We start from the raw sequence: 23,698 nt of genomic DNA, 5'->3' as shown, positions 1-23,698 counted from the left end.
CTGTGGGTGGTGCAGCTCACATAAGAGATGGGGTTTAGTTCTTGTTAGCCAATTAAACAGACCTTCATTTCAATATCTGCACACGGGAAGCTCTTTGAGCATAGTTAGATTTTTACAAGTCCTAATAAGAGTGTTCAACTTCTAGCTGCAGTTCTTTCCCTGACAGGGGACAGCTTCTGTCTCAGGGTTCTTTAGACTCATCATTATCAAATTTAAAGGAACTTTCATCTGTCTGCCATTTGTAACATTTTAAGGAGTGTGACTGGAGAGGCTAACCCTGCTTTAATCCTCCCAGAGTGCTTCAGTGGAGCTCTGGGTCCCCCATAAATGTCAGGCCTGGACAATTTGCCATCTTATCAGATGCAGTGAAGTTAGTTCCAGTCCTCTCACCCTTCCCCCAGAGGAAAGATTTGTTGCTGCAAACAGCAAAGGAAAGAGAAAACTTTTTCCTGACTTACTGCCAGGATTGCCAAGGGAGTTGTAGAATCCTTGGCATTTATATATGAGACTTTCATTACTCCCCCTTCCCCTCTTCATTTGTTGTGGAGGGTATCCTTATCCTAGATTCTTTTTCCCCCCTGTTGTCTGTCTTGCCCTGTTGCTTTCCAGAATGAAGAAAACTCTTTTCATGGCTGTTGTATTACAAAGTGGTCTTCATAGCATCTCTGAGAAAGAGCTCAGAAATTTGAGAGTGATCAGCACCTCAGTGAATAATTTTTCTATGATGCAGTCGTGCTGCCGCTGTAGCTAGGTTAGCAGTCTCTAAACAACAAAAGGTTAAACTTCAGCTGTAAGAAGGACTATTAAATAGTATTTTAAGTAAGAGGGAATATTAAAGAGTATATTAAATAGTAGTAAATATACCTTGGTCTTGTATCCATTTTACTGATGAGTGGATAGAGGCATAAATAACTTGTACAAGGTCAGATCCATAATATTAGTAATGGAATTTAGAAGTCCTGGATCCTGTCTTAATGACTAAATCAAATGTATACTACAACACAGTAGGAAGGTTTGGCTTTTAAGTTACAGAGGTTTTACATGTTCTATAGAAACAATCTGCTGCCAGATGGCTTTTCCTTTAATCTTTGTCTGTAAATTGTGCAGATATATCTAACAGATTCTTAGATGCCTGTATATAGGAAAATGTTTTTTTTGTTACAAATGGAAAAATGGGCTTTGCTAGGGATATACTGTAATGTCCTTTGGCTTGCAAATGTTGTGACTTGTATCTGGGGGATGCCTCCTTCCTTTTCCCTCTGCTCCTTTTTTTTTTTTTTTTTTTGAGTGTTTTGCTATTAGCTGACTATTTTGAATGCTCTTTAGAAATGAAAATGGCACATGGCACTACTTGTCTCTGAACACATATTCTATCCTGGTGGCTTAAATCTGTACAGACGCTCTGGAGAGGAGGATTATAAAGGGTGTGCATATTCCAGGATACTAATAGTGAAGTAGAGAATCACAGATAGAAGTTGTTAGATTATGGTTAAGTTTAAGAAATACAGTTTCCTGCAACCGGTCTCAGCTGGTATGGAAGCCGGGGGTCCACAGAATACTCATCTTGGTTTCCCCACACAGCGCAGTCTACCATAAAATGCTTCCCAATGCTGTAGCAAACAAAAGCAAAAAATATCAATGGTGCCTGTTGAGGCATTGGGAAAAAATTTCCTGATCCTGAATCTGGTGATTATGTTAAGTCTGAGCATGAATGCAACACCCATTAAGCAGCTGTCTGAAATGCTTCAGCAAGCTTAGCAACACCAAGCCCAGGCTCTGTACTCTCCCTCTCACCACTGGTTTTGTTTCTGATCTGTTGCTACCTGTGTTTAGTAGCCAGTGCTTCAGGGAATCTCCTGAGACATGAGTTCCCTCTATTGCAGAGGCCATAGGAGAAGGAGAAGGAAAGTGGAGAAGGAAAACAACTCCTTCCTCACGTTTTTAATTGTTCAAGTGAAGCAAAAGATTAATACAGAATAAATATGCAAATGCTGGTCAGTGGTGTTCTTTCCATCTTTTTTGGGGTAGCAAGGACTTCTGTAATAAGCTTTAATGTTTATCTTTGAGATTACCTTTTTTACAAAATCTGGCTTCATGCAGTAAATATTCCTCTTTAGCATGCTATTTCAGGTGTTTGCCAAGAAGAAATAAATAACTCTTATTGATGTCTATCAGTTATTTTGTCCATGTAAAATTATTTTCAATCCTGTTCTGTTGCAGTGTGACCACCACATAGACAACCAGGAATTATTAATCACCTTATCTATTTCATCAGACAGCCATAGAGCATGCAGAGTTTGAGTCATGAAGGATGAGGTTGAACTAAGATCAGTTATTTTTAAGGTGAGGAGGAAAAAAGCAGCACCATGTCCTAAACTGAATTTTTCCTGCAGATGTGGAAAAAAACCCTATGACTGCCAGTTCTTCAGTTTTTATCCTTATAGAAGTCAGTAAGATATGTCTGTATTCAAGCAATGGCGGCAGTAATGTCTGTGGTTAAAGTTGTCCAGTGTTGAGAACGGTGTGTACGGGGTTATGTGTATGTTTGTGCTTATGTAACATGGAACTATATAGCTTACAGGAAACTGAGCAAAACATGCCTTCATCAAAAGGGCAAGTTCTTCCTGGTATAGAGCTTAAACTCTGAAATTGAGATATGTGCAGATTTTTGACCGCTATAATACGGTGGTAACCCTACCTAGATTTTTTTTTCCTTGCTTCAAAAAGCTGTTCTTTCATGTGTGTGATTGGCACTGGGCTTGCTTTGTGTTTAGCTTCTCTAATCAAGGGAATTTAAGCTTCCATTCTCCCAGCATTAGTACAGCAGTCATGGGAAATCTCAAACAAGACAGATCTTGTTGCAGCAGTTGACACAAATAAAAGCAGTTGTGCTCTTATTTATTTATTTTTGATGCTGGATGCTGATTAAAAGTTTCCAAGCATTCTTTAGCCATGTTATAAAGCCAACCAGCAGAGAGCAGGGCAGCTGCTGAGGAGGGGAGATGCTGGTGGGCATAGGACAAGATCACAGTGGGAAGCATCAGTGTATGTAACTCAGAAAGCTGGGAAAGGTGTAAACAGATCCCCAGTTTATCTGTAGAGTGGGCTCTCCAAACACTGTTTTATTGGCCAGTGGCTCCTGCTTTACTAACCTCTAACCTCTGCAATACTCAGAGGTGCTGCCCACCAGCCAGCCTTGTCTTTGAACCCCTCTTGGCTCCTGCCACCTCAAAGGCTTGCAGTCAGATTCCTGTGTTTTGCTTGGGACCTCATCTCTCAGCAGGATGCCTGCAGCAGGGAAAACCGATCTACCCTGAGAACACAGACATATTTGAGGCAATACCCCTGAGACTAGAAACCTATTGCTTTCAGTTTCAGGAGCTGTCCATCATTTGTCAAGAAATGTGGCTAAAATGTCCCTCCACCCCCCAACTTGTGGTCATATAGTAGCTGAATATTCCCTGCAATTACATACACATATTTGTTTTCTATTATTTTCTGGACTGCTGTTGAATCAATGATAGCATAAGTCTAGCTTACTGTAGGTCTGATTTCATGTGGTTAATGGGGAGTGTGCAAAGGACAAACTTATCATAAAAAGGATAACACAGATCCAAGTAATTTTGACTACGCTTCAGGTTAGGTGTGCCTGCCCCTTCACAGTAACAGCCTGGTGAAATTGGAGTAATTAGGGAGCCCTACGAACTCCTGAAAACTGGAGGGAGAGAGAATGGGCGATTTTTTTGTGTCTACATCTTTATCAATGATGATTATGTAGATATTACTATCTGGAAGCCAGAGTAGGATCTGTATTACTCTTACAGCTGTGTTATTTCTGTGGTGTCAACACATGTAATTTGCCTGTAAATAGAAAGACAGAACTGAAAGCTCTTTGGGAGCAAAGGGAATTCAGTAAATGGTAGCTATTTTTACATTACATGTTTTTAAAGCTCTAAGTGCTTTATGAAACTTTGCCTTTTGTTTTTTTTTTCCTCATCCTGCTCCTTTCTTTGCTGGCTCTGTCTCCATGCTTTGCGACAGTATTCCCAGCCACAGCTGAGAATGGGGTGGTTCCTTGCTCTTAGTGGTGATATGTTTGTTGGCTTCATAACTGAAATTTATTTTGGCAGTGGATTTGTAGGGTGCCAGGGCAGTAAGTCAGGTTTTCTGGCTGGTGCAACATTGCCTTCTAAAACAGAGTTGTGAAGTTGACATACTCATTAACAAAAGAAGCAAGTTTGAGGTGCAGAAATATATGGAGGGAGGGGAGAATGCCAGTGCTAAGTGGTATTTTTATCTATTTGTCTTGTGTTCTTGTTATCTTTAATATTTAGTTACTATCACTAGGACGAGAAATAGCAGAAATCTATATTTTAGGGGTCAAGGTAATGCAGGGTTTCAAACCATATAAAATATTACCATTTCATGAGACAGAATTGAGAACTAGTTAAAAATAGCTTCTTCTGTGTCATATATTTGAGCCAGATTTTAAGCAGAACAAATCTCAGAAGGTGAAAACCGTAAGCAAATCCAAGCAAATGAAAGCAAAAGACCACCCCAAAACAAACAACCCCCAAACCCCAACAAATTATCTGAAAGTATGGAAGCAAGACTCAATGTTAACTTTAACAGGTATGTTGCAAAGAACCATTCTCATATATGCATAGTACGTGGTGTTATATGTATGGATTACTATAATTGGTGTGTATAATTGTGTGTGTATAATTGGTGGTTCACAGCACCAAAGAGCAGAATCTGAGGAAGACTGCAGTGCAAGAAGCTTAAGATTAATATCTGAGCTTGCACTAACATTTTCCTTTACCCTTAACTCTTATGAGTCAGCGTTTGTCAAGTTGTTTACAGCAATAAAACTGAGAGCCAGTAGAATTGAGTTACTCCCAAGTGGCTGGGTGTCTGACAAGTAAGACTAGCATTTTGAACTCTGACCTCTGTCCCCTTATGAATCAGCAGCTTCAGAAAGAAAAAGAAAAAAAAAGGAATTTGGATAGTGGAAAGACTTAGCTTCCGCTCTCCATTGTATCTGAAGTAGGTAAATGTGCTTGTTTCGTGGCTGAAATTACTACAGTGGTGAATATCGAGCCAGGTGATTAAATCCACCTACTACTTTACTTTTGAAGATATATTTTTTGAGACTGAATTATGATAAAAACAAGCATGACAAAATGTCTGTCTAGAATCTTTCTTAAAAGGACTATAAAGATACATATTGTTTTGCTTGCTCATGCTGCAGAAGTGTCTTGTAATTAAGGAATATTCCTTTAGGCCACTCATAGAAGTTGTATAAGTCAAATAGATTAATATTTTCAGGGCTTTACTTGGGAATCATGAATAGCTCAGAAACAAGAATTGAAAGGTGGAATGAGCGTTCAGAAGAAATATTAAAAGAATGTTGCTGTGTTCCATTAGAAGTAAACCTTAGCTAAACTGGAAACAACTGTACATGCCCTACATTGTTCTACTGTTCATTCCTCTTTTTCCCTTCTGGAGGAACTTCTGGTTTGAGCTTTGGGGAAACCCAAAGTTGAATTATGGGTTAGTCTTTATCTGAAGTGATCAGACACCCCCAAAAGTGCAATTTCTTGCTACCCCCATTTTTTAGCCTTAAAAGTGGCATGGTGATGTTATGAGCTCTCTACATTACTGCTTTTCCTGGATATTTGCCCTTGTTGACAAATAGACACAACACAACCAGCTTAGATCAAATTTCAAAGGTGCTTTTAATCTGATCTTCTATGAAACATGAAAATAATTCCTAAAGCTTTTCAATTTTAGGCAAGTTAGCATGATTTTACCAGTATTGCATTGATTTAATGGGTTAACTCTTAAAATTCTTGCATAGTAGGCTTTGTATGAAGACAAGAATCTAACTTCTACTTTCAGATTGCAATTTCTAAAGAGGTTGCTTCCTGTTTTGGTCAATTGTACTGGCACCCCAAAAGTGAGCCAACTTTTCAGATCATGCCTCTTACATACTTCCATAGCCTGAAACACATTAATTATTTTTGAAAAATGTTACCTATGTCCTTGTTTGTTCTCATTTCAAATCTTCGTGCCTCTCCATGGAAAATGAGAGGACCCTCAGATAATTTTTGGAGATGGGGCTTTAAGGGAAAGAAAGATCATGGCCCGCAGCTGGTCACTTACTCTGCCTTCTCAAGCTCCCTTAATAAGAGGAGAATGGATTGTTCAGGGGGTATTTTAAGGTACCAGAGCTCTAAATTTCTTTCAGAATAACCCTGGATTTTTTCCCCACTGATTACAGAGAGAAGATTGAGCCAGCCACCTTCAGGTGTGTTGATTGTGTGATATTGCTAAGGATCCAAACCAAATAAAACTGTAAAAAAGGTCGTCCAGAAAGAGGGAGCAGATTACAATTTATAGGCAGAAGAAATGTGGGAATTTGGGTTATATAGGATCTTCAGTCTGAACCCAAAATTTGTATTGGGGAAACTTTTTATAAAATGCTTGTTCTTTCACAAGAGGAACTTATGCTTTCTCTTCAGTCCCATTTTTACCTTGGGGTGGATTGGGAGGGAGTAGGGGACTTGAGAGCTCAAGCTTGCTATCCTCATATGCATCCTTAGTATGGGGCAAATATATAATGATTCAGTTTATCTTGAGCCTCAGTAGCCTATCTAATCCTACTGCACAGTGGAAAGAGGTTATGGGGGGTTGCCTAGGAGCAATGATAGTAGCTTGCTCGATGGGCAATAACTTGTTAGGTCTTAGTAACTTAAAAAAAAACATTTGATTATATTACAGTATTCCATGCAACTTAAGAGCCTGAAGGTCTTACTGGATGAACTTCCATGCCCAGAGCTGTAGGTATGTCTTGTGGTATCTTTTCTATCTCTGCTGAAGGTACACATTGTAGCAAAGGGTTCCCACAGTCAGTTACTTCACTACCATTGGTTAGCTAAGTATTAGTTTTATTAGTTTAAGGTTTCTTTTTTACAAATAATGAGAGGCTAAAGTTGTTTGGGTTTTTTTTCTCTTGTTCTATCCACCGCAAAATTTGAAAGGTCTAGAATGGTTAAGTCTCACAACATCTCTGTGAGGTGAATATTACTCACTGCTGAGAGGCTGAAGTAGAAGCAAGAAATCCAATGAAAGTCAAGCATTTATCTGTAAATAAGTAACAGAACCAGGATTATAAGTAAGATCACCAAGCTTCCAGGCCAGTGCTGCTGCAGCAGCTAGGTCACGTTCTTTGCTTCGGCCAGACTTCCCTCACCCAGCTGGTTAAGAAGTAAAAACCAGGAGCGCCAAGAGCCATTGAGAGAGGAGAGCATTTAAGTAGAATCACCCCAGCCAGTGTGAAAATTGTTATATTTCAAGGCCTCATAAACCTTTTCAAGGCATTTTGGAAACACTGAACTCCTGCAGTGGTGCAAAACCTAACAGCATCATAGCGCCTGACCTAAAAGCTGCAAGTAGTGGTTTGTTTATGGGCTTTTACTACTCTTTTGCAAATCTTGTTTTTTTCCCCTTTTGCTAACTTTACCAACTCCCACCAAATCATGGGCTGTGAAAATATGGGAGGCTAGATAGTTCCTCTCATGGACTGTTTTCCCCTTGATCTAAATGTTACAGAAGGTATTCTTTTCCTTGCCTCATGCCCAGTGTTTTTCTTTTCACAAACTAATCAAAAGATTTACGTTGATCTGTCTTGCACTCTACACCGGAGCACCATTAGAGGCATTAACACTAAAACTTATAAACATTATATGAATGGACTTTGTAACCTGATGCTATACTGGCTTGTAAACAGCTTATGAAGAGATGCTAGGACCCCAAGTGTGTTTATTTCTAAGGAAAATAACACCTTACCTAAATAAATGTTACTTTCTGTGAGTAGGCTGCCCTGTTGCTGTGTGATGCCGCCTGTCATCTCCTATGAAAATAATGTCAAATACTTCCATCCCAAGCTCTTGCTTGTACCAGTATGTGCTGAATGTTGTCAGTTTAGTTTCTTCATAGTCCACCTGAACAAAAACCTGGAAATGAACACAAGTGGAATTGAACTTCTGGTTTGGATGCTTGCTCACTTGGTTGAAGGAATGCAAAATTTCCTGTACCATCTACAGTTACAAGGAAGAAAACTATGCCAAGTTTCTAAACAACTTCTGTCTTACATATATTGCTAGTGTTCCTCAAAGCGTGCATATGTATTTGTAGAGATAAATTAATATCTCTACGTTGTATTAAGCCATTTTAGGCTTTACAGAAAGTGGTGGGTTTTCATGGCCAATCTAATGAGGATGCAGTTGAAACTAGAATGTGGACTGGCATGCCTGTGTTTGTGACCTTGGTCTCAGGGCTCATCTCTTGGAGTGAGAGGAGAGTTTTGTCTCCAATTCCTTCAGTCTGGCTTTCATGGTGAGGCTGTCTTGGCTTTGTAAAATTTTCTGCAGAAATTGAATTCAGGTGAATTAATTTCATGGGGAATCTGTTGTATTATAAAAGATTCTAGTCTCTTATAATAACTGAGCAATCCAATAATATCATGTATTGCTAAGTCAAGTCATTCAGTACTCTACATTTGATTCTTCCACGTGTTGGTAAAACTGTTATAGAAAGTAATGCTTTTCTGTCTTTCATCTTGGATCTACCCTAGATTTTCCATGTATTTAGAAATTTAGAAGGGGAAAAGAAGCTGTGCTTCTTAAATACCTATTTGCAGTTCTTGGGAAGCCATATGCCCAGAACAAGATCCCATAGTTAGCATATGTCCATCTGTGTCATTTTGGCAGTTGTACAAAGTACACATTTGACTTCTGTTTACAATGTAGATTGCCTGTGACCTAAGCAATGTTTAGGTGTATACAAAGTTAGCATCCTCTACAGGTCTGTGGTCCATGTAGTGCATTTCCTTAGAGAATTCTGTAACCTCATCAAGCAGACTACTAGAGTACTAGAAGTTCATTTTAGTTCAAGTTGAAAGGAATAGTAGTTTGACCATATCATAGTTGTAGACTGTGTATAATTAATGCTATGTGGAAGACAAGATCTGTAATTATGGATCATTTATTTCAAGACCCTGAAAGGCTTTCAGGTAGCTCTAATTAGTATGTTACAATTGCAATACCTTGCAAACATTACCCACTGTATTAAAGCTGCTCTTGAGTATATAACCATTAGTCTTCTGAATTCATAGATCTGGAAAATAGAAATGGACAGGTCAGCTTCTGCTATGTAAAAATACTAAGAAAGTTGGTATAGAAGTCAGGAACAGATCTCTTTCTCTTCTTTATTTTTTAATCTTTTTTCTTGTTGTTTTCTCTCTCCTGTATCCCAAACATGTTCATGGGATTTTTATCCATCTAGGTGTTTGTTACATTCCAACGTAAGCTTTTCAACCACAAGTAGAGCAGAAAATGCATTTCAAACGGAATTGACATACATCTTCCCGATAGAAAACCTTCCCAAAATGTATAATAACTTAGCATGCTGAGCAGCAGACACTAGCAAGCCATGTTAATCAGTTCTGCATTATAAAAGCAAACAAGGTGGGGAGGAAGTAATGAGACCCTGAAACATCTGTTGGGAGACTTTGAATCCCCCTAGATGGTTTTGAGTTCTGCCTTAAAGAAACACAGCTCCAAAAAAATACAACCAACTGTGAAAACATTTTCTAGCTTTTTATAAAAATTAATTACATAAATATTAGTCTATAAGAAGTAAATTCCCTCTGCCCCCTTCTCCAGTTTTGCTTCTGGTATAAAGGTGTAATCGTGCCTGACATTGCAAACATTCTTTCAGCAAAGGGAAGCTAGATCAGATCCATCCTAGTTTTGCCAAAGGAGGAAAAAGAACTTTGATTGTTATGAAGCTAGATAATAATAGGTATTACAGTAATAATACAAAGTCTTAGAGTTAGAACAGAATAGGAATGCTGTCATTTAATAACAATGAAATACACAGTTCTGTGTATTTCACAGTCAATAGCTACTTAATTGCTTTATAAAGTTTTATGTTAAAAGGTTACATAAAATAATCTCTCCTTCCTACTAATTGCTGCTTATAGCAGTGGTTTTAAACTGTTATCTGATGTAAAAATGAAATTTGAAATCTGTGTTCTTACTCTTGTTTATTCAGGATATTTTAATAGAGAGGTTCACTGTTCTGGTCAACTTTAACTCTTAATCTACTTCTGGTTTTCTTTTTAAATCAGTTGCTGCCGAGTTCTGGATAATAAATTTGTGTTAAGAAATGGGGCATAGGGAAAGGAATATTGAAGTCTGCTTAGTGTGTGGTGTTTGCTTTATTTAGTGTCTTTTTGGTATTTTAGGAAGGCAGACATTATTTATTCTTATCTGTTTCTATAATTCTTCTGCTTTTACAGTTGGACCTAATATTTATTTTGTTCTATATTCTTGGTAATCGGCCTGTTATCCAGCTGTTAAGTCCTACCAGGGAGATAAATAAGGAGAGGGAAGTGATTCCATTCTAGAATAAAATTGCTTTGCACTCTCTCTGGACATCAAGCTCCAGAGAAGTGTAGTTTTAGGACATACTCTTCAGTCTCCTTAATAAAATTTTGAAATATTCAGAAGTAGTAAGGCTTATGGTTGTTAAATGTTTTCTTACAATAAAAGCAGTGTTCCAGTGAGCACTTGCCTCTATCCTGGTTTGCTTTTTTAATTGTAACACGGATTTTTAATCTTAAGTATTTAACAGAACTATTCTGAAGAACCTGTTCTACAGACTACCCACAGTGCAGAGCTTTAGGGCCAGTGTTTTGGCAACAAGCCTTTAGTTCTGACTCCTGTAGCTTACACTCAGAGTGAAGTACAGGGTAGCGTATGCATGCATATGTGCAAGTTTCGTTGTGCATTTGCATTTTCCCTACTTGTAATCTTTCCTGTACCCTGTTATTTAGCCTAGGAATGCTCCAGCATGAAGTGTACATGTAGGAATTACTTTATGTCTCCTATTAAAAAGTCATGACTTGCAGAGTGAGACATGCTGGCAACTTGTAAACAGCAGCTAAAAGAGAGTTATTTTTGGTTCATCTTAAAGTCTGTAGCTCCAAAACCTTGGTATACCTTCAGTAACTTAATATTCTAAATAATATTATTTCATATTCTCATAGCATGTGATTTAAACCAGCCTGTCTGTAGAGCCTTTTTGTGGTTTAAGGAATCCATAGCAAGAGTAAAATAGCACTTGCCCTAATTTGTATGTTGTCTTCAGTTGTGTTCCAGCTCTGAAAGCTTCTTAAGCTTCCAGTTATTAAAAAAAATATATTTTGTTTTAATTGTTCTATAACCTGGATCCAAACGCATACTCTTATGGTTGATACTGAACCATAGAAAGACTGCAAATTCAGTTACCTTCTGGACACTTCAAGGTGCTGGAGTTTCCTGAAGAAAAATTATGTTGGAAAAAATTCACGTCTCTTGGGCCAAACACTTGAACTTACATTTATTGGCAAAGCATGTTTCCTTCTGAGCTGGATGGAGTCCTACAGGATCATTTGATGGTTCTAGGCATTTAAAAAGTACGTTTATGTCTCTAACAGAGAATCAGATAAGTCAACTTTTTCATTTCTAAAACCCTGCTTTCTTTCAGCATTTCTGTCTTACATAGCAACTGGAACAAGATTACAATGTTATACAGGTTCTTAGCTTGAAAATGACTCATCTGTGAAATTCAGTGCATCTCTGTATAAGAAAATCGCATGCTTCATTTCAGCAGTTTTACACATCCAGTGTTGTAAATTAGCCTAGATTAATGACTGTAAAAAATTGGCATATGCATGTACTTTTATGTAAAAATCTTAATATTTACTTGTGTAAAGAATACTTGGTTTTGGAAGACTTTTGGGAAGGTATTAGTTTGCTAGGCTTCATGAATACTGAAATTCCCTAGCTGATCAACTGTCTCTAATATTGATGTTCAAAGGTGACTTTTTAAGTTCCACCTTTTAGGCTGTGTGCTTTTATTTGGCTGCACTGTGAATTCCTCTGTCTTGGAGAAACGGAGTATAACAGCAATTTCTTCTGTTCTGTGGTCAGACTGCTTTTGACATTTTTCAAGAGGAAAATGTATGACAAAAGTGTAAAAGTAACCAATTCCTTAAAGTATTCTCATTCTATTTAATCACTTGCAAAGTATGCCGCTGCTTCTTTTTATTGGCTGTAAATCCTGTTTTTTTGGGGGTGGGGTTGAATTTGAAGCCTTCACGCTCTATGGAAATATCCTAGTTACAATAAACATGCCTCCTAATTTAATTTCCACCTGACTTGTGGACTGCATGAAGCAATGGCAAGCCAAGATTAAGGACTGGATTTGTGCAGTGTGAAAGTGATCTTTATTCTCTTCACAGGCAAGGTGGTTCTGGGAAGCATATTTTCAATCGATGAAAGCAATTGCTCTTGCAACTCTTCAGATTATCAATGATAGAATTTACCCATATGCTGCCATTTCTTATGAAGAATGGAATGATCCCCCAGCTGTGGTAAGTAAATCAGTTTGATTCACTGAAAACAAATTGTGTGCTTGTGTTTTTCTCATATAAAAGGTATGCACTATGAAACTTGGTAATAATTCTATGTATGTGTGTTTGTGTGTGTACGTGTTGTGTTGGTAACTTGCACAGATGAAGCTAATATACTTTATGACAACTGGCAAAATAACTAGCAGTTCATTTTATGTCCTGACAGTGAAACACAAACTTTTAAATTTTCCTGTTGCACACACTAAATTGCTTGCTTATTTGTATATTTATTTATTTTTCATGCATGCATACACACACACACTCTTCTGTTGAATTTGTTGTGGGTTTAGTGCTTTTAAAAATGAGCAATGTCAGTGAAAATACTGAAGATATTAAGCAAGCTGCAAGGCTCTTTCGTGTAATTCGGATGAAATAGCTGATCATTCCTATGCCTGCAATTTCTTAATGTTATTTCTACATAATTTCTCTTATACATAAACAGTTGATCAAAGCTTTGCTGTGTTTTTTTGTTTTAAAAGTTTCACCACTTGAACCCACCTCTGTTAAGAAGGAACACTGGAGTATTAATTAACCACCTGCGCCAAGCAGCTGGTTCTGGTATTTTACTATATAAAAGCCTGCAGATGATTTTCACTCATAATCAGTTAATTTTCTCTGTGTCAAAATATAAAAAATAGTTTTGTTTTACTAATAAAACCAAACTTGTTAACTGTCTCACTTTATGATGGTTTAGGGAGTTTCTCTGAAACCTGGGTAGGTGTGCTCAGGAGTAGAGTGTGTTTTACTTTCAGACCGATAGAGTGTGACCACTTGCTGACAAAGAGCAAGCAGCTCATTGCTGGGTTTCAGTAGATGATTTTCCATTGCTTAGCCAAAGGCATTAGTAATCTACTGTTGTCATTGCCTAGAGAGCAAACGTGGCACTTGTCAATATTTAAGGAAGAAATTAAGCTGCATAAGAAGTACATGCATACTCCGCAAGAAGGGGTTCAAAGCATCTTAATGCCTTCAGATTATGCTAGCAAAACAAGTGCCCTGAAAAATCTAGTAAAATGAAGAAAATGGCTTTAGGATTACTCAGTCTTTAAAGGGACACAAAACCATCTTCTCTTGGGTTCGCTCCTATACTGGAAACCCACCCATTTCTGGGGAAGCTAATCTTACTCTGAGCAACAAACAGGCTCTTTTTTTATATATATACTTGGAAAAAAATATTTCTATTAGTCATTCAACCTAGAGGTTCTTAAGCAGAAGGCTTATGACCAGAGACATGGCAACATACAGAACTCTGAAACTGTGGAGGAACACATAACAGCAATAGCATGCTAGAGCAGTACAAGGGGTAGGCAGGAATATTTTATCAATGTGCAATTGGAGAGAAAAGTTAGAAGGCTGGCTGCAATTAGGCAGGCCTGAATTTGTCCATGACGTTGGAGTTAACACCTTGTATCGTGCCTCTCCTGTACCATGAATGGTCAGTTTCTTGGTGGTTTTATGTCTCAGTTGAAACAATTTGATGTTTATTCTAGTCTATGAAAATTGCTTAATATGTGCATGAATTCATTTCTTGCTTCAATATGAAACAAATATCATTAAACATTCCTTTATGGGCTGTGTAAGCTCCATATTAGCCAGCAACACAGACTGCTTGTTACCCTTTCTCAGAGGGTCAGTTAAAGAAAATAGAAGTCAGATCAGGAATTGTTCAAGAGCAGTTAAATTTGTACAACAGCAGTACAGAATCCTGTGATATCTTTAACTGGGGATTTTGATAGCTATTCTGAGCATATGTGAAAGTTTCCTTCTGGAGGCTTTCTTTTCTCTTTTTTTTTTTTTCTTTTCCAAAGCCAGCTAATACTGTTAGGTTTTAACCCTTGTTCTTTGATTTTAAGCAAATAACTGGAGCCTTCTCCAATTTTTCTCTGAGATTATTACTTTTTTTCCTGTGAATGTATTTTATCTCTTTGAGGCGAGAGCATATTACAGTTGTGGTCTATAGGGGACCATATTTCTCAGGACTCAGCTAATTCCTAACTTCAGGCAGTTTAGAAGGATATATACAGTATCTGCTAGTAAATTTAATAAGTCAATAAATTTAATAATGGTTATTTTAATGTTTGTTTGTTTTTTTTTAAATAATTGCACTAGTGGTAATTCCACAGTTGGTGTCTGCTTCTCGGGAGTAATGGTCCACTTGAGCCTGAGTGTGTTTCTCATCTAAGCTCAAGCATAATGTCCACTTATATCACTGTTACAGTTTCTAGTTAGCCTCTATAAAACGTCATAGAAAGCAGGTACATATGTACATTTGAGGTAGCAGAAGATGGCAAGTGTCTCCTCTAACTCTGATAAGAAGACAAAATAAGTAAAGATGACTTGTGTGTGTTCCTCATTTACAAGAAAATTGCCATATTCTTCTCTAAATAACTCTCAAGATTGAAACATTTAAAGCAAATAATTTCAGGTTGGCCCCAGGGCCAGGTTATAGGTAACTTAAAACGAAGCACCTGCGAGATAACATTAATACCACAGTGAAATGTGCGAGTAACTGGATGTCATAAATTATTATGTTACTGGCCAGAGCTGTACCTCCAGAGCTTGCCATATGTATTCTGCCTTTGAACTCGACTGGCTCAGCATCCGGTTCCTCTAGCTCTGCTTGTTGTTCCTTGTGGTCATGTGGTCAGTCAGGATTAAATGCAGTGCTCTTCTGTACACTCTTGTTCCTGTTACGCGGTTTAGATAGGAATGAGGATTTGCAGGAGTGCGTAGAAGCTGTAGGCAGGTTTACAGAGGGTGCAGAGGTGCAATCACCATTTTAAGGGAACAGGCTTACTGTATTTAGCCAGTGATTTCTTTAATCAGCACAAGGCTGTTAATAGAGCTTGGATCCCTGTGCTCTGAATAGTGAGGTTTTGAAAATGAGAGCATGGATTTGTCTATGGTATGTTTATACAGGAAAGGGCAGCTTTAATGGGTTTATGAGCTTATTTGCTACGACAAATACACCTTTCTGACAGAAGGAAGAGCTTGCTGTCTGTGCAAATCATCATGCAGAGGAGAATCCTTAGCCCTGGTTGCTTACCTGCCTGTCTCCTTGGTTTAAGCTTTCTTTTTCTTTGTGTGCTTATAGGGGTGAACTTTGCTTAGTACATCACTAGGATCCCGAGAAGTAACAGAAAAATAGAGCTCTAGTAAAATGTCCCGATTGTTAAGTGTTTTGCTGCTTGGCTGTTACAACTGTTTCAGGTGTAAAATAGAGCAGTAAAAACTTTGTTTCTACTTTGACAATTAGGGTAGTTCATAATTTTCCATTTTGCTCTGCATTTTGTTGAGCTATTGCAGCCTCTCATGGGTTTGCTTCCAGTTTTAAGATTCATCATCCAATTTGTCTATTTCCTATGATTTTGTATAGTACTCCCTTTTATTATTTTGATTTAGTACAGTAGAATTGAATCTATATTGAGTTAGCAAACATTTTACATCTAAGTATGCTAGATAAAAGATATTTTTAACAACCTCAAATATCTGATTAAGTTTGTAACCACGATACCTGTGAAGAGAAAGCTGCATCTTTCACAAAAGGCTGCCTCAAGTTTGATGGCACTTGCAAAGTAGGACTGTTAGGGACTTAATGCTATTTTCTGAAGATTTTCTCTTCACTTTATTTTGAACTCTGATACTTCAAATTAGGACATATCTGCAAATATAATTATGATTATTCTCTTTTCAGCAAAATCACATAGATTTTTTTGTATCTGATGGCTATTATCCTGGATAAGCAGCATGAAAGTGATATTCATGCATTTAAAATCAGTGAGGCGTGCTCATGGCTAGATCTACATACAGATAAGCTTTATTTCTCTTCCTCAGCTATGCCTCAAGTCTCAACACAAAGAAACACCTTGTGTTGAGTCTGTAGTTTCCCAAACATTTTAAACCACTATAAGCAGATACTCATGCCAAAAGCAGTCCTGCGCTCTTCTACAGTTAGATGACAATTTCTCTATGTGCTACCTTCTTTTTGAATTTTCTAATTCACCTGTGGTGAATTAACCGAAATAATTTTCCTCATGTAAAACTTACCCAGCAAAAAAGAAAAAAGGAGAGGTGGGGAGCAAGGCAGGGACTGGGTGGCCAGAAGGCTGCTTTTTTTTTTGCATTAGTTTGGCTTATATTGACTCAAAATATTCATGAGGCTGTTGCCTGAGTATCTTCACCACAGTGTGGATGAAGCAGTAGTGCAGGAGGGTGTTTTTCCAGCAGGAGGGAGTATAAGGTACACAGAAGATAAATGCATATGCAGTTGTTTCCAGACTGTCGTGGTTTAGCCGGCAGCTCAGCCCCACACAGTTGCTCGCTCACTCCCCACCGGTAGATGGGGGAGAGAATCAGAAGGGTAATGCTCGTGGGTTGGGATAAGAACAGTTTAATAATTAAAATTAAAAAAAACAACAGTAGAAATGCAATGTAAAGGAGAACAACGAGAGGCGCAAAGCCCCGGGGGAGGGGGGAAGGGAAGGGAGAGGGGGAACGAACCGCCGAAACAAACCGCACGGGACGCAGCCGCCCGCCGACCCGACACCGCGCCGCCTCCGCGCTGCCACCGCCCCTCCTCAATATATTGGTCATGGTGTCACGTGGTATGGAATGAACCTGCCATTGGCCAGTCGGGGTCAGCCGTCCCCACCATGGCCCTGCCCCTCCCAGCCCCCCCCCGCCACGCGGCAGAGCGCGGGAAGCTGGAAAGGTAGCCGACCCCCACAGTGAGGAGAATTAACCCCTTCTCAGCCAAAACCAGCACACCATACTTAGTACATTACATTGAGGAAGTGATCCAAGAGTTTTATGTATTTGTATGGGTTGACTGAAGACTGTTGGCCTTTTCTAAATAAAAAAAACCAAACGTTATGAAGTGGATTACTTTCCTACTTATCCACTATCCTCTTGAGGAAGTAAAAGACTAGTAACATATAACATGCTAATATGTTACGGAATAGTACTTTCGATAAAAATGCACTGCAATATATTTCCTTCTTTTGATGAAGAGAGGCAAATGATGTTTTAGGGGCCTCAAATTCATTCCTGGACCAATTGAGTCCTTTTTATCTCAGTCAGTCTTTTGCTGCAAGCTTGAGAGTTTAATGCCTTTTGTATTTCTTGGCCCAGCCACTATCCATTGGGCAGGGGTGACCAGTTACGTTCAGGTAAGCCAGATAATGACTGCTTCTGCGGTGTGCCTTCTGACTGTTACCACTTTGGGCTGGATTAGAACTAATGACCTGGGTTTGAGATGTAAGCTGTTATCTTCAGTTGAGTACTTTGTTACATTCTAGTAGAAGTAAATTACTTTCTCACTTGGGCTTTTTTGTACATTATTTAAATTTTCCTCTTACTTTGCCTCATACCTTGCAAACACATATGGACTTCTGAAAAATAATTAAGACAGGATTTTGCCAGATTTCTTTAGTTGCTTTTGTTGAAATTCTTTAAAGCCTGTTTATAAATTCTTTCAAGCTGTCATGTAGACCTATAAAACATTAGAGGCCTTTTTTTGTCGGGGACTGTTTTTAAGCTTTGACCTTGGATGATACAGACCATAGTTTAATAATCACTTGAGAATATCACTATGCTGAACAATAAACATACCAGATTTCATTTCTCCCAGTGAGGCACCATCATTTGGTTTAAACTAAAATAGCCAAATTAACTTAGTGCAAAAACCGCCATTCATGTAGCAAAGACTAAGTAGGATGTTAATTTACAGAATATTTTGTGGGCTTCTGCCAATTAAACTATTTCTAAGATCTTTGACTAGTATTTTACAGCCCTAAGTTTCTAGATAATGCCATTGTTATAACTGTACTTCCATCCCAGTACCATTCCTCATCTTCAAAGTATTAAGCAAATGTTAACATACGCTTTTTTTATTTACCTGCAAATGAGAACAAGCTAGCACTTCTCTGGGCAATGCACATCTGGTGGTTTTTCCATTGAGCAATATTAGGTTCTGTTCCTGCTGCATTTCCAGCTACCTTGTGTGATGGTGTAAATCACCTGGGTGAAATCTTGCGTTACTTAGCATGCTTGAAGATAGATGCTCTTTCTTATACTGAATAAATTTCAGTTTATCTTATGTTTTTCTGGTGTTGATATTATGGACAAGTTGAGTATACCACATGCATTCAGCTCTAAATATTGATATTTATTTGTGTGTGTGTGAAATGTGATTTAACAGTGGGTTATTTAACTTACCTGCCCATTAGGTTTAGGATTCTTCTCTTAGACAGTGATAGATAACCTCACAGTTATGCTATGTTGTGTGGCTAGTATCTAGTGCGTCGGTTTATTTCCATTGTAAATTATATCCTTTGAGGCATGAACAACAAATTTTTGGATTTCGTTGACAGAATTGGAAAGTGGATTTCATCTATTTTATTTGAATGACGTTTTAGTTCTTAACCATTTAAATCTGTTGGGTTTTATTTTCTCTAAGAGCTTTTTGCTCTGTCTTTAGCTTAGAAGTAGACACCTAAACATGCAAGTGAGAGAGATGTTTTAAATCTTAGTAAAGCTGGTTTTGAGATGCACCCAGAGAAACTGTACAATTTTGCTGTCCAAAGGCGAGGGTCTTGTTGTTGTTCTTATGTTGTTTGTTGCACTGCCTGGTGCCTCCTGTGGCTTCATAACTGTGTGGTTTTATCTTATGTGATGGGAGTCATTAACTACAAAAAAAAAAAAAAAAAAAAAAGGGACTTTGTTGCTTTGAATTTCACAAGTCATCTTTTCAGCACTCCCTGTCTTTTCTGGCTCTGGGAGCATGAAAGGTATGTTAAGCTCTGTTTTCCCAGTTCAGATTATGCCATACCTGGGTTTTTGGGTCTGGAGCTGCTATGTTGACTTACACCAAGGGGAGGAAAAAATAAAGCAACACAGAAAAACATGAATCCTTTTCCTAGTTCTCTTCCTAACTGTTGGAATATTGTTATTAAGGTTATAATGTTGTAACGTTCTTATTCTTACAAAAGAATGGCAGTAAAATTGATGGAGGGATTCCAAAAGCACAAGTATTATGGCAACTGTAAATGCGAACTTGGTTCTTAATAATTCTCCTCACTGCAAATCTATTCCTTTGACACATTATTGAAACTAAGGAGTTGAAGAGATGAACCTGAAGCTGAGTTTTTATATCAAAGAAGGTGCTCAGGCAATAGATTCTGTCAGAACAGCTCAGACAGCTGATTAGATTTTAGCGCATAAACAAAAATTATGCTGAATAACTTAGTGTTATAACTACGTGATGTATTTTGGCAATCAAAATTCATGATTCTTGACAGTATCAGGTTTCATCATTCCAGAAGGAATAGGTAGAAACTCCTGTGTGTCTTGTGGCTAAACTGTTTTTGAGGAGGGTTTATAATCTTCATCAAAACATGAAATGGTGGCCAGTGCTACTTGGTGATGCTTCAGAGTATAAGCACTGTGGTTGGCTCTAAAGAAGCAGAGAGGGTTAATTCCTTTGACTTTGCCCTGTGACCACTTGAGGATGGGAAGCATGATGAAATACTTTCTCAAAGTATTCAATAGAAACTTATCGGGAATAATTGGAGCAAAATAGAATAAATCAAGGCACTTTTTTGTCTGGTAATTCGTAATTGAAACCACATTGAGGTTAGATTGATATTCAGAACAACCCAGCTGAAAAAGCCTTACCCACAGAGGCAGGGGATATGTATTGCTGCTTTGCTTAGATGTGTAGAACAACTGCTTAGCTACTGTTTAAGCTCAACACACTGTTGGCCTTACTTCTGCGCTATGAAAGTCAGTGAGTTGTTCAGACTGTGTGGTTTCACGAATATGTTGGTTACAACAAGCACTGAGTCTAGTTGTTTGAAAATAAAATACACAGGGAGGAAAGCCCACTGGCTTGTTCATGGGAGCAGTGAAATTTTATTCTAAAGTGCTGTTGCTGATTTTTCCCACTAAATGATAGTTGGGAAGTTCTTGACTCTCTTCTGTAATATGGGACATCTTACACAGCCTAGAGACCATTCTGTGATGTGGTTTGTAACGTGTGTGCTGTGTCTTCTGTCAAGTCTCTTTCAATGTACGCCCAAACAAGAAATTTTGGGGTAGGACCCAGTCTTTCTTATTTCTGGTATTTTTCCAATACCTTTGAGGCTCTGTAGCATTTGGCCAGTTCTCAGTCCAGTTGTGCTCATTCATGTCCTGAAGCTCCCATCTGTCTCACTTCTCTGTCCTCCTAGGAACGGTCTGTTTAAAACTTCTCCACTAACTTGAACCTGGAGACTCCACATCGAGACCAACCTTAAGCATTCCACATAACGAGAATTCACCTCATTTGATACTTTGTCCTTAATGTATTAACTTTTCCTAAAATAGAATCAAGTTGTTTTTAATTACCAAGAGGGAGAGCAATATTTGATCTATCTATAGTAAAGGAAGGTGCCTTATTTCTAAGGCATTATTACACATGCACACTTGTGGAAAGCATTCCCGGGACAGCTGCAGCAGTCTGAATCCTTCCCTGTATACATACCCATTCCTGAATTCTCTTCTCTCTGCAGCTTCAGGCTATCCCAAAGTTCTTGCTGTCATTCAGCAAGACATGGCTTTTCCTTATGAACTGCAGAAAGCTGCAGATAACTGAGACTGAGACTTAAGTGACATGAGATTACTCTTAGGAAACTGGCATTTGAACTTGATCCTTTTGCCCATAAAAATGATTCACAGCAAACAACCTATTAATCTTAGATTAATTATCCTGGCTCCTCTAATCATATTAACTGGGAAGTCAAGAGTGAAGGGTTGTCTTATCAACTCAGCTGAGTGTCAGCACTTTGTCAAAGAAAGGTGATGGATGATCAGTCCACTGTTGCTGTTTGCTCTTCTCTGTGAGAGTGAAAGTTCCTGTGAATTTTCTGTGAAGAATGTTAATAAAGATGGGACTGGAATAAATGTTCCTTCACCACTTGGTTTCTTGAGCAGTGACTTGGGAGAACTGTCGTGGTTCAGCCCCAGTTGGCAACTAAACACCATGCAGCCGCTCGCTCACTCGCCCCACCCCTGTGGGATGGGGGAGAGAATCAGAAGAGCAAAAGCACAAAAAAAAACTTGCGGGTTGAGATAAGAACAGTTCAATAATTACAAGAAAATAATAATTATCATAATAATGATTATGATAATAATAACAATAATGATAATATAATAAAAAGGAAAAGGGAAAAAGGGAAAAAAAACAGAAACACAAACGATACAACCGCTCACCAGCTGCCAACCGACGCTGCCTGTCCCCGAGCCGCTATTGCCGCTTCCCTCCCCCGGCCAGCTCCTCCCAGTTAACGTAAGCATGATGTTACATGATATGGAATATCCCTTTGGCCAGTTTGAATCTGCTGTCTTAGCTGTGCCCCCTCCCCTCCCGGCTTCTTGTGCACCTGGCAGAGCATGGGAAGCTAGAAGAGTCCTTGACTAGTACAAGCACTACCCAGCAACAACCAAAACGTTGGTGTGTTATCAACATTGTTTTCATACTAAGACCAAAGCACAGAACTATGGCAGCTGCAGTGAAGAAAATCAACTCTATCCCAGCTAAAACCATGACAGAGAACCCATCCTTATGTCATTACCCATTTCATGCTTTGCTGCCATAATGGAGATTTAATTAGGTTGCTGTTGAATTAATTGCCTGTATGGTTTGCTTTTCCCAAGCAGAAATCTGGAAGACTTTAGGAAATTATGGAGGCTTGAATTTGCCTGATTTCCTGCAGAAAGTGGGGTCAATAGGTCTCAGACTGTAGACACACTCTTCAGGCAGGCAGCAGGGGGTTGGCTTTTAATGGCACTTGAGAGATGCTTAATTGCCTTTTCGAAATGTTTTTCTCAAATGAGAGGCTCGGTTCTCCTATCCATTAGTGAGTGTCTACAGGCTTTTCTCTCCCTCCATCATCCTTTAGTAGGTTGCATGAGCAAAAATACCTCAAAAGTTGCCTTATTTTTCCTAAGTTATAACCAGCACGGGAGGATTTTCATGCCTTTCTGAAAGTAGTAAAGGTTGGGATTTACGTCATGTACCTAAAACGTAGGTTTTTAAGAGAAAGCATGATGGTTTTTTTTAGGCACGTATGCATGTGCTGGCACACGTACATCTATATTTTTTTCCTTAGGTACCTAAAATAATCATAGATGATAGAAAAGGAATAATCCTTTTCCAAGGATGTTATAGCAAGGAATTTGTTAGGAAATGCTGTGGCCAGAGAGAAAAAGTTGCTAGATAAACTTCAAGTGGGAGCCATTAATTTAGGTGGCAGTACTCACCCGTAAGTAGTAAATACAGCATTGTCTGTAGATTACTCTATCATTTACTACTACTTCTTGTAGGGCAGAAACGTAAGATTTTCTTGGCACTCTACTGAGTATGATGTTAAACCTCTGCTTCAAGTATTAATGAAAAGACATTTCTGAAAGTTGTTTTAAGAAGCTGCTCGACATTACAAGGGTAATTTGGGTAATAGCAGTCTTGGGGTGGGGCTTGTGTGGAAACGAGTCTGTAAAGCTTTAATGAGGGGGATTATGCTCTGATAACCTTTCGATTATGATTTGCTGTAGGAATTGTTGAAGCTGGAGCAAAATCAGAGGGCTGTCCCTATCTGCCACCAGTCTTCCCGTAAAATTAGCAGAAGTATATATAAAAGCTTTAATTTTATAAAATTTAATAATCTAAGATCAGAATTGTCTCTGCACATATAAGTTGCTGAAGTAATGGGTATATATTTTTCTGAATTACTGAGTGTAGTCCTCTGTTATCACAGTTAGCCATGTCCCTTTCATGAACTGAAGTTCCATATTATGCTGTTAGAATAATGTAGAAATAGTATTAGTCCTGTTGGGTAAAAACTAGAACTTGATGCTTTCCGTTACAAGCCTCACAAACAGTTTATGTTGAATGCTACTTGAACCAGAATTGATAAAGTATGTGTAGCTGAAGACTAGTCCGTCTTTCCAACTATTTCAGGGAGTCATCTAAAGGGTATTATTCCTACTGACAGATCCCTGCCTGGAACATACCCTTAGACCATCCTGGATAAAACAGAGTTCCCATGCTGTGTTTAACTTTAAATGCCTCACATATTTATACCCCCTGCAGTGTTGATGTGTTTGTAGAAGAAAATCATATTCAAATAATATATTTTT

At 38.5% G+C, this 23,698-nt stretch overlaps 1 protein-coding gene across 2 annotated transcripts in view; it reads left to right on the top strand.

Annotated features, from left to right (window-relative positions):
• Positions 1-23,698, top strand: part of EXT2 (exostosin glycosyltransferase 2) — a 78,548-nt gene that overhangs the window by 22,387 nt on the left and 32,463 nt on the right. For both annotated transcript variants that reach the window (XM_064452296.1, XM_064452297.1), the window contains exon 7: positions 12,353-12,484. In XM_064452296.1, the coding sequence (XP_064308366.1) occupies positions 12,353-12,484 (132 nt within the window). The remainder of the gene's footprint in view (positions 1-12,352; positions 12,485-23,698) is intronic.

The sequence above is a fragment of the Phalacrocorax carbo genome, chromosome 5, assembly GCF_963921805.1.
Source record: "Phalacrocorax carbo chromosome 5, bPhaCar2.1, whole genome shotgun sequence".
Lineage (NCBI taxonomy): Eukaryota > Metazoa > Chordata > Aves > Suliformes > Phalacrocoracidae > Phalacrocorax > Phalacrocorax carbo.
The sequence above is the reverse complement of the archived record's forward strand: the minus strand, read 5'-3'. Positions and strand labels throughout refer to the sequence as shown.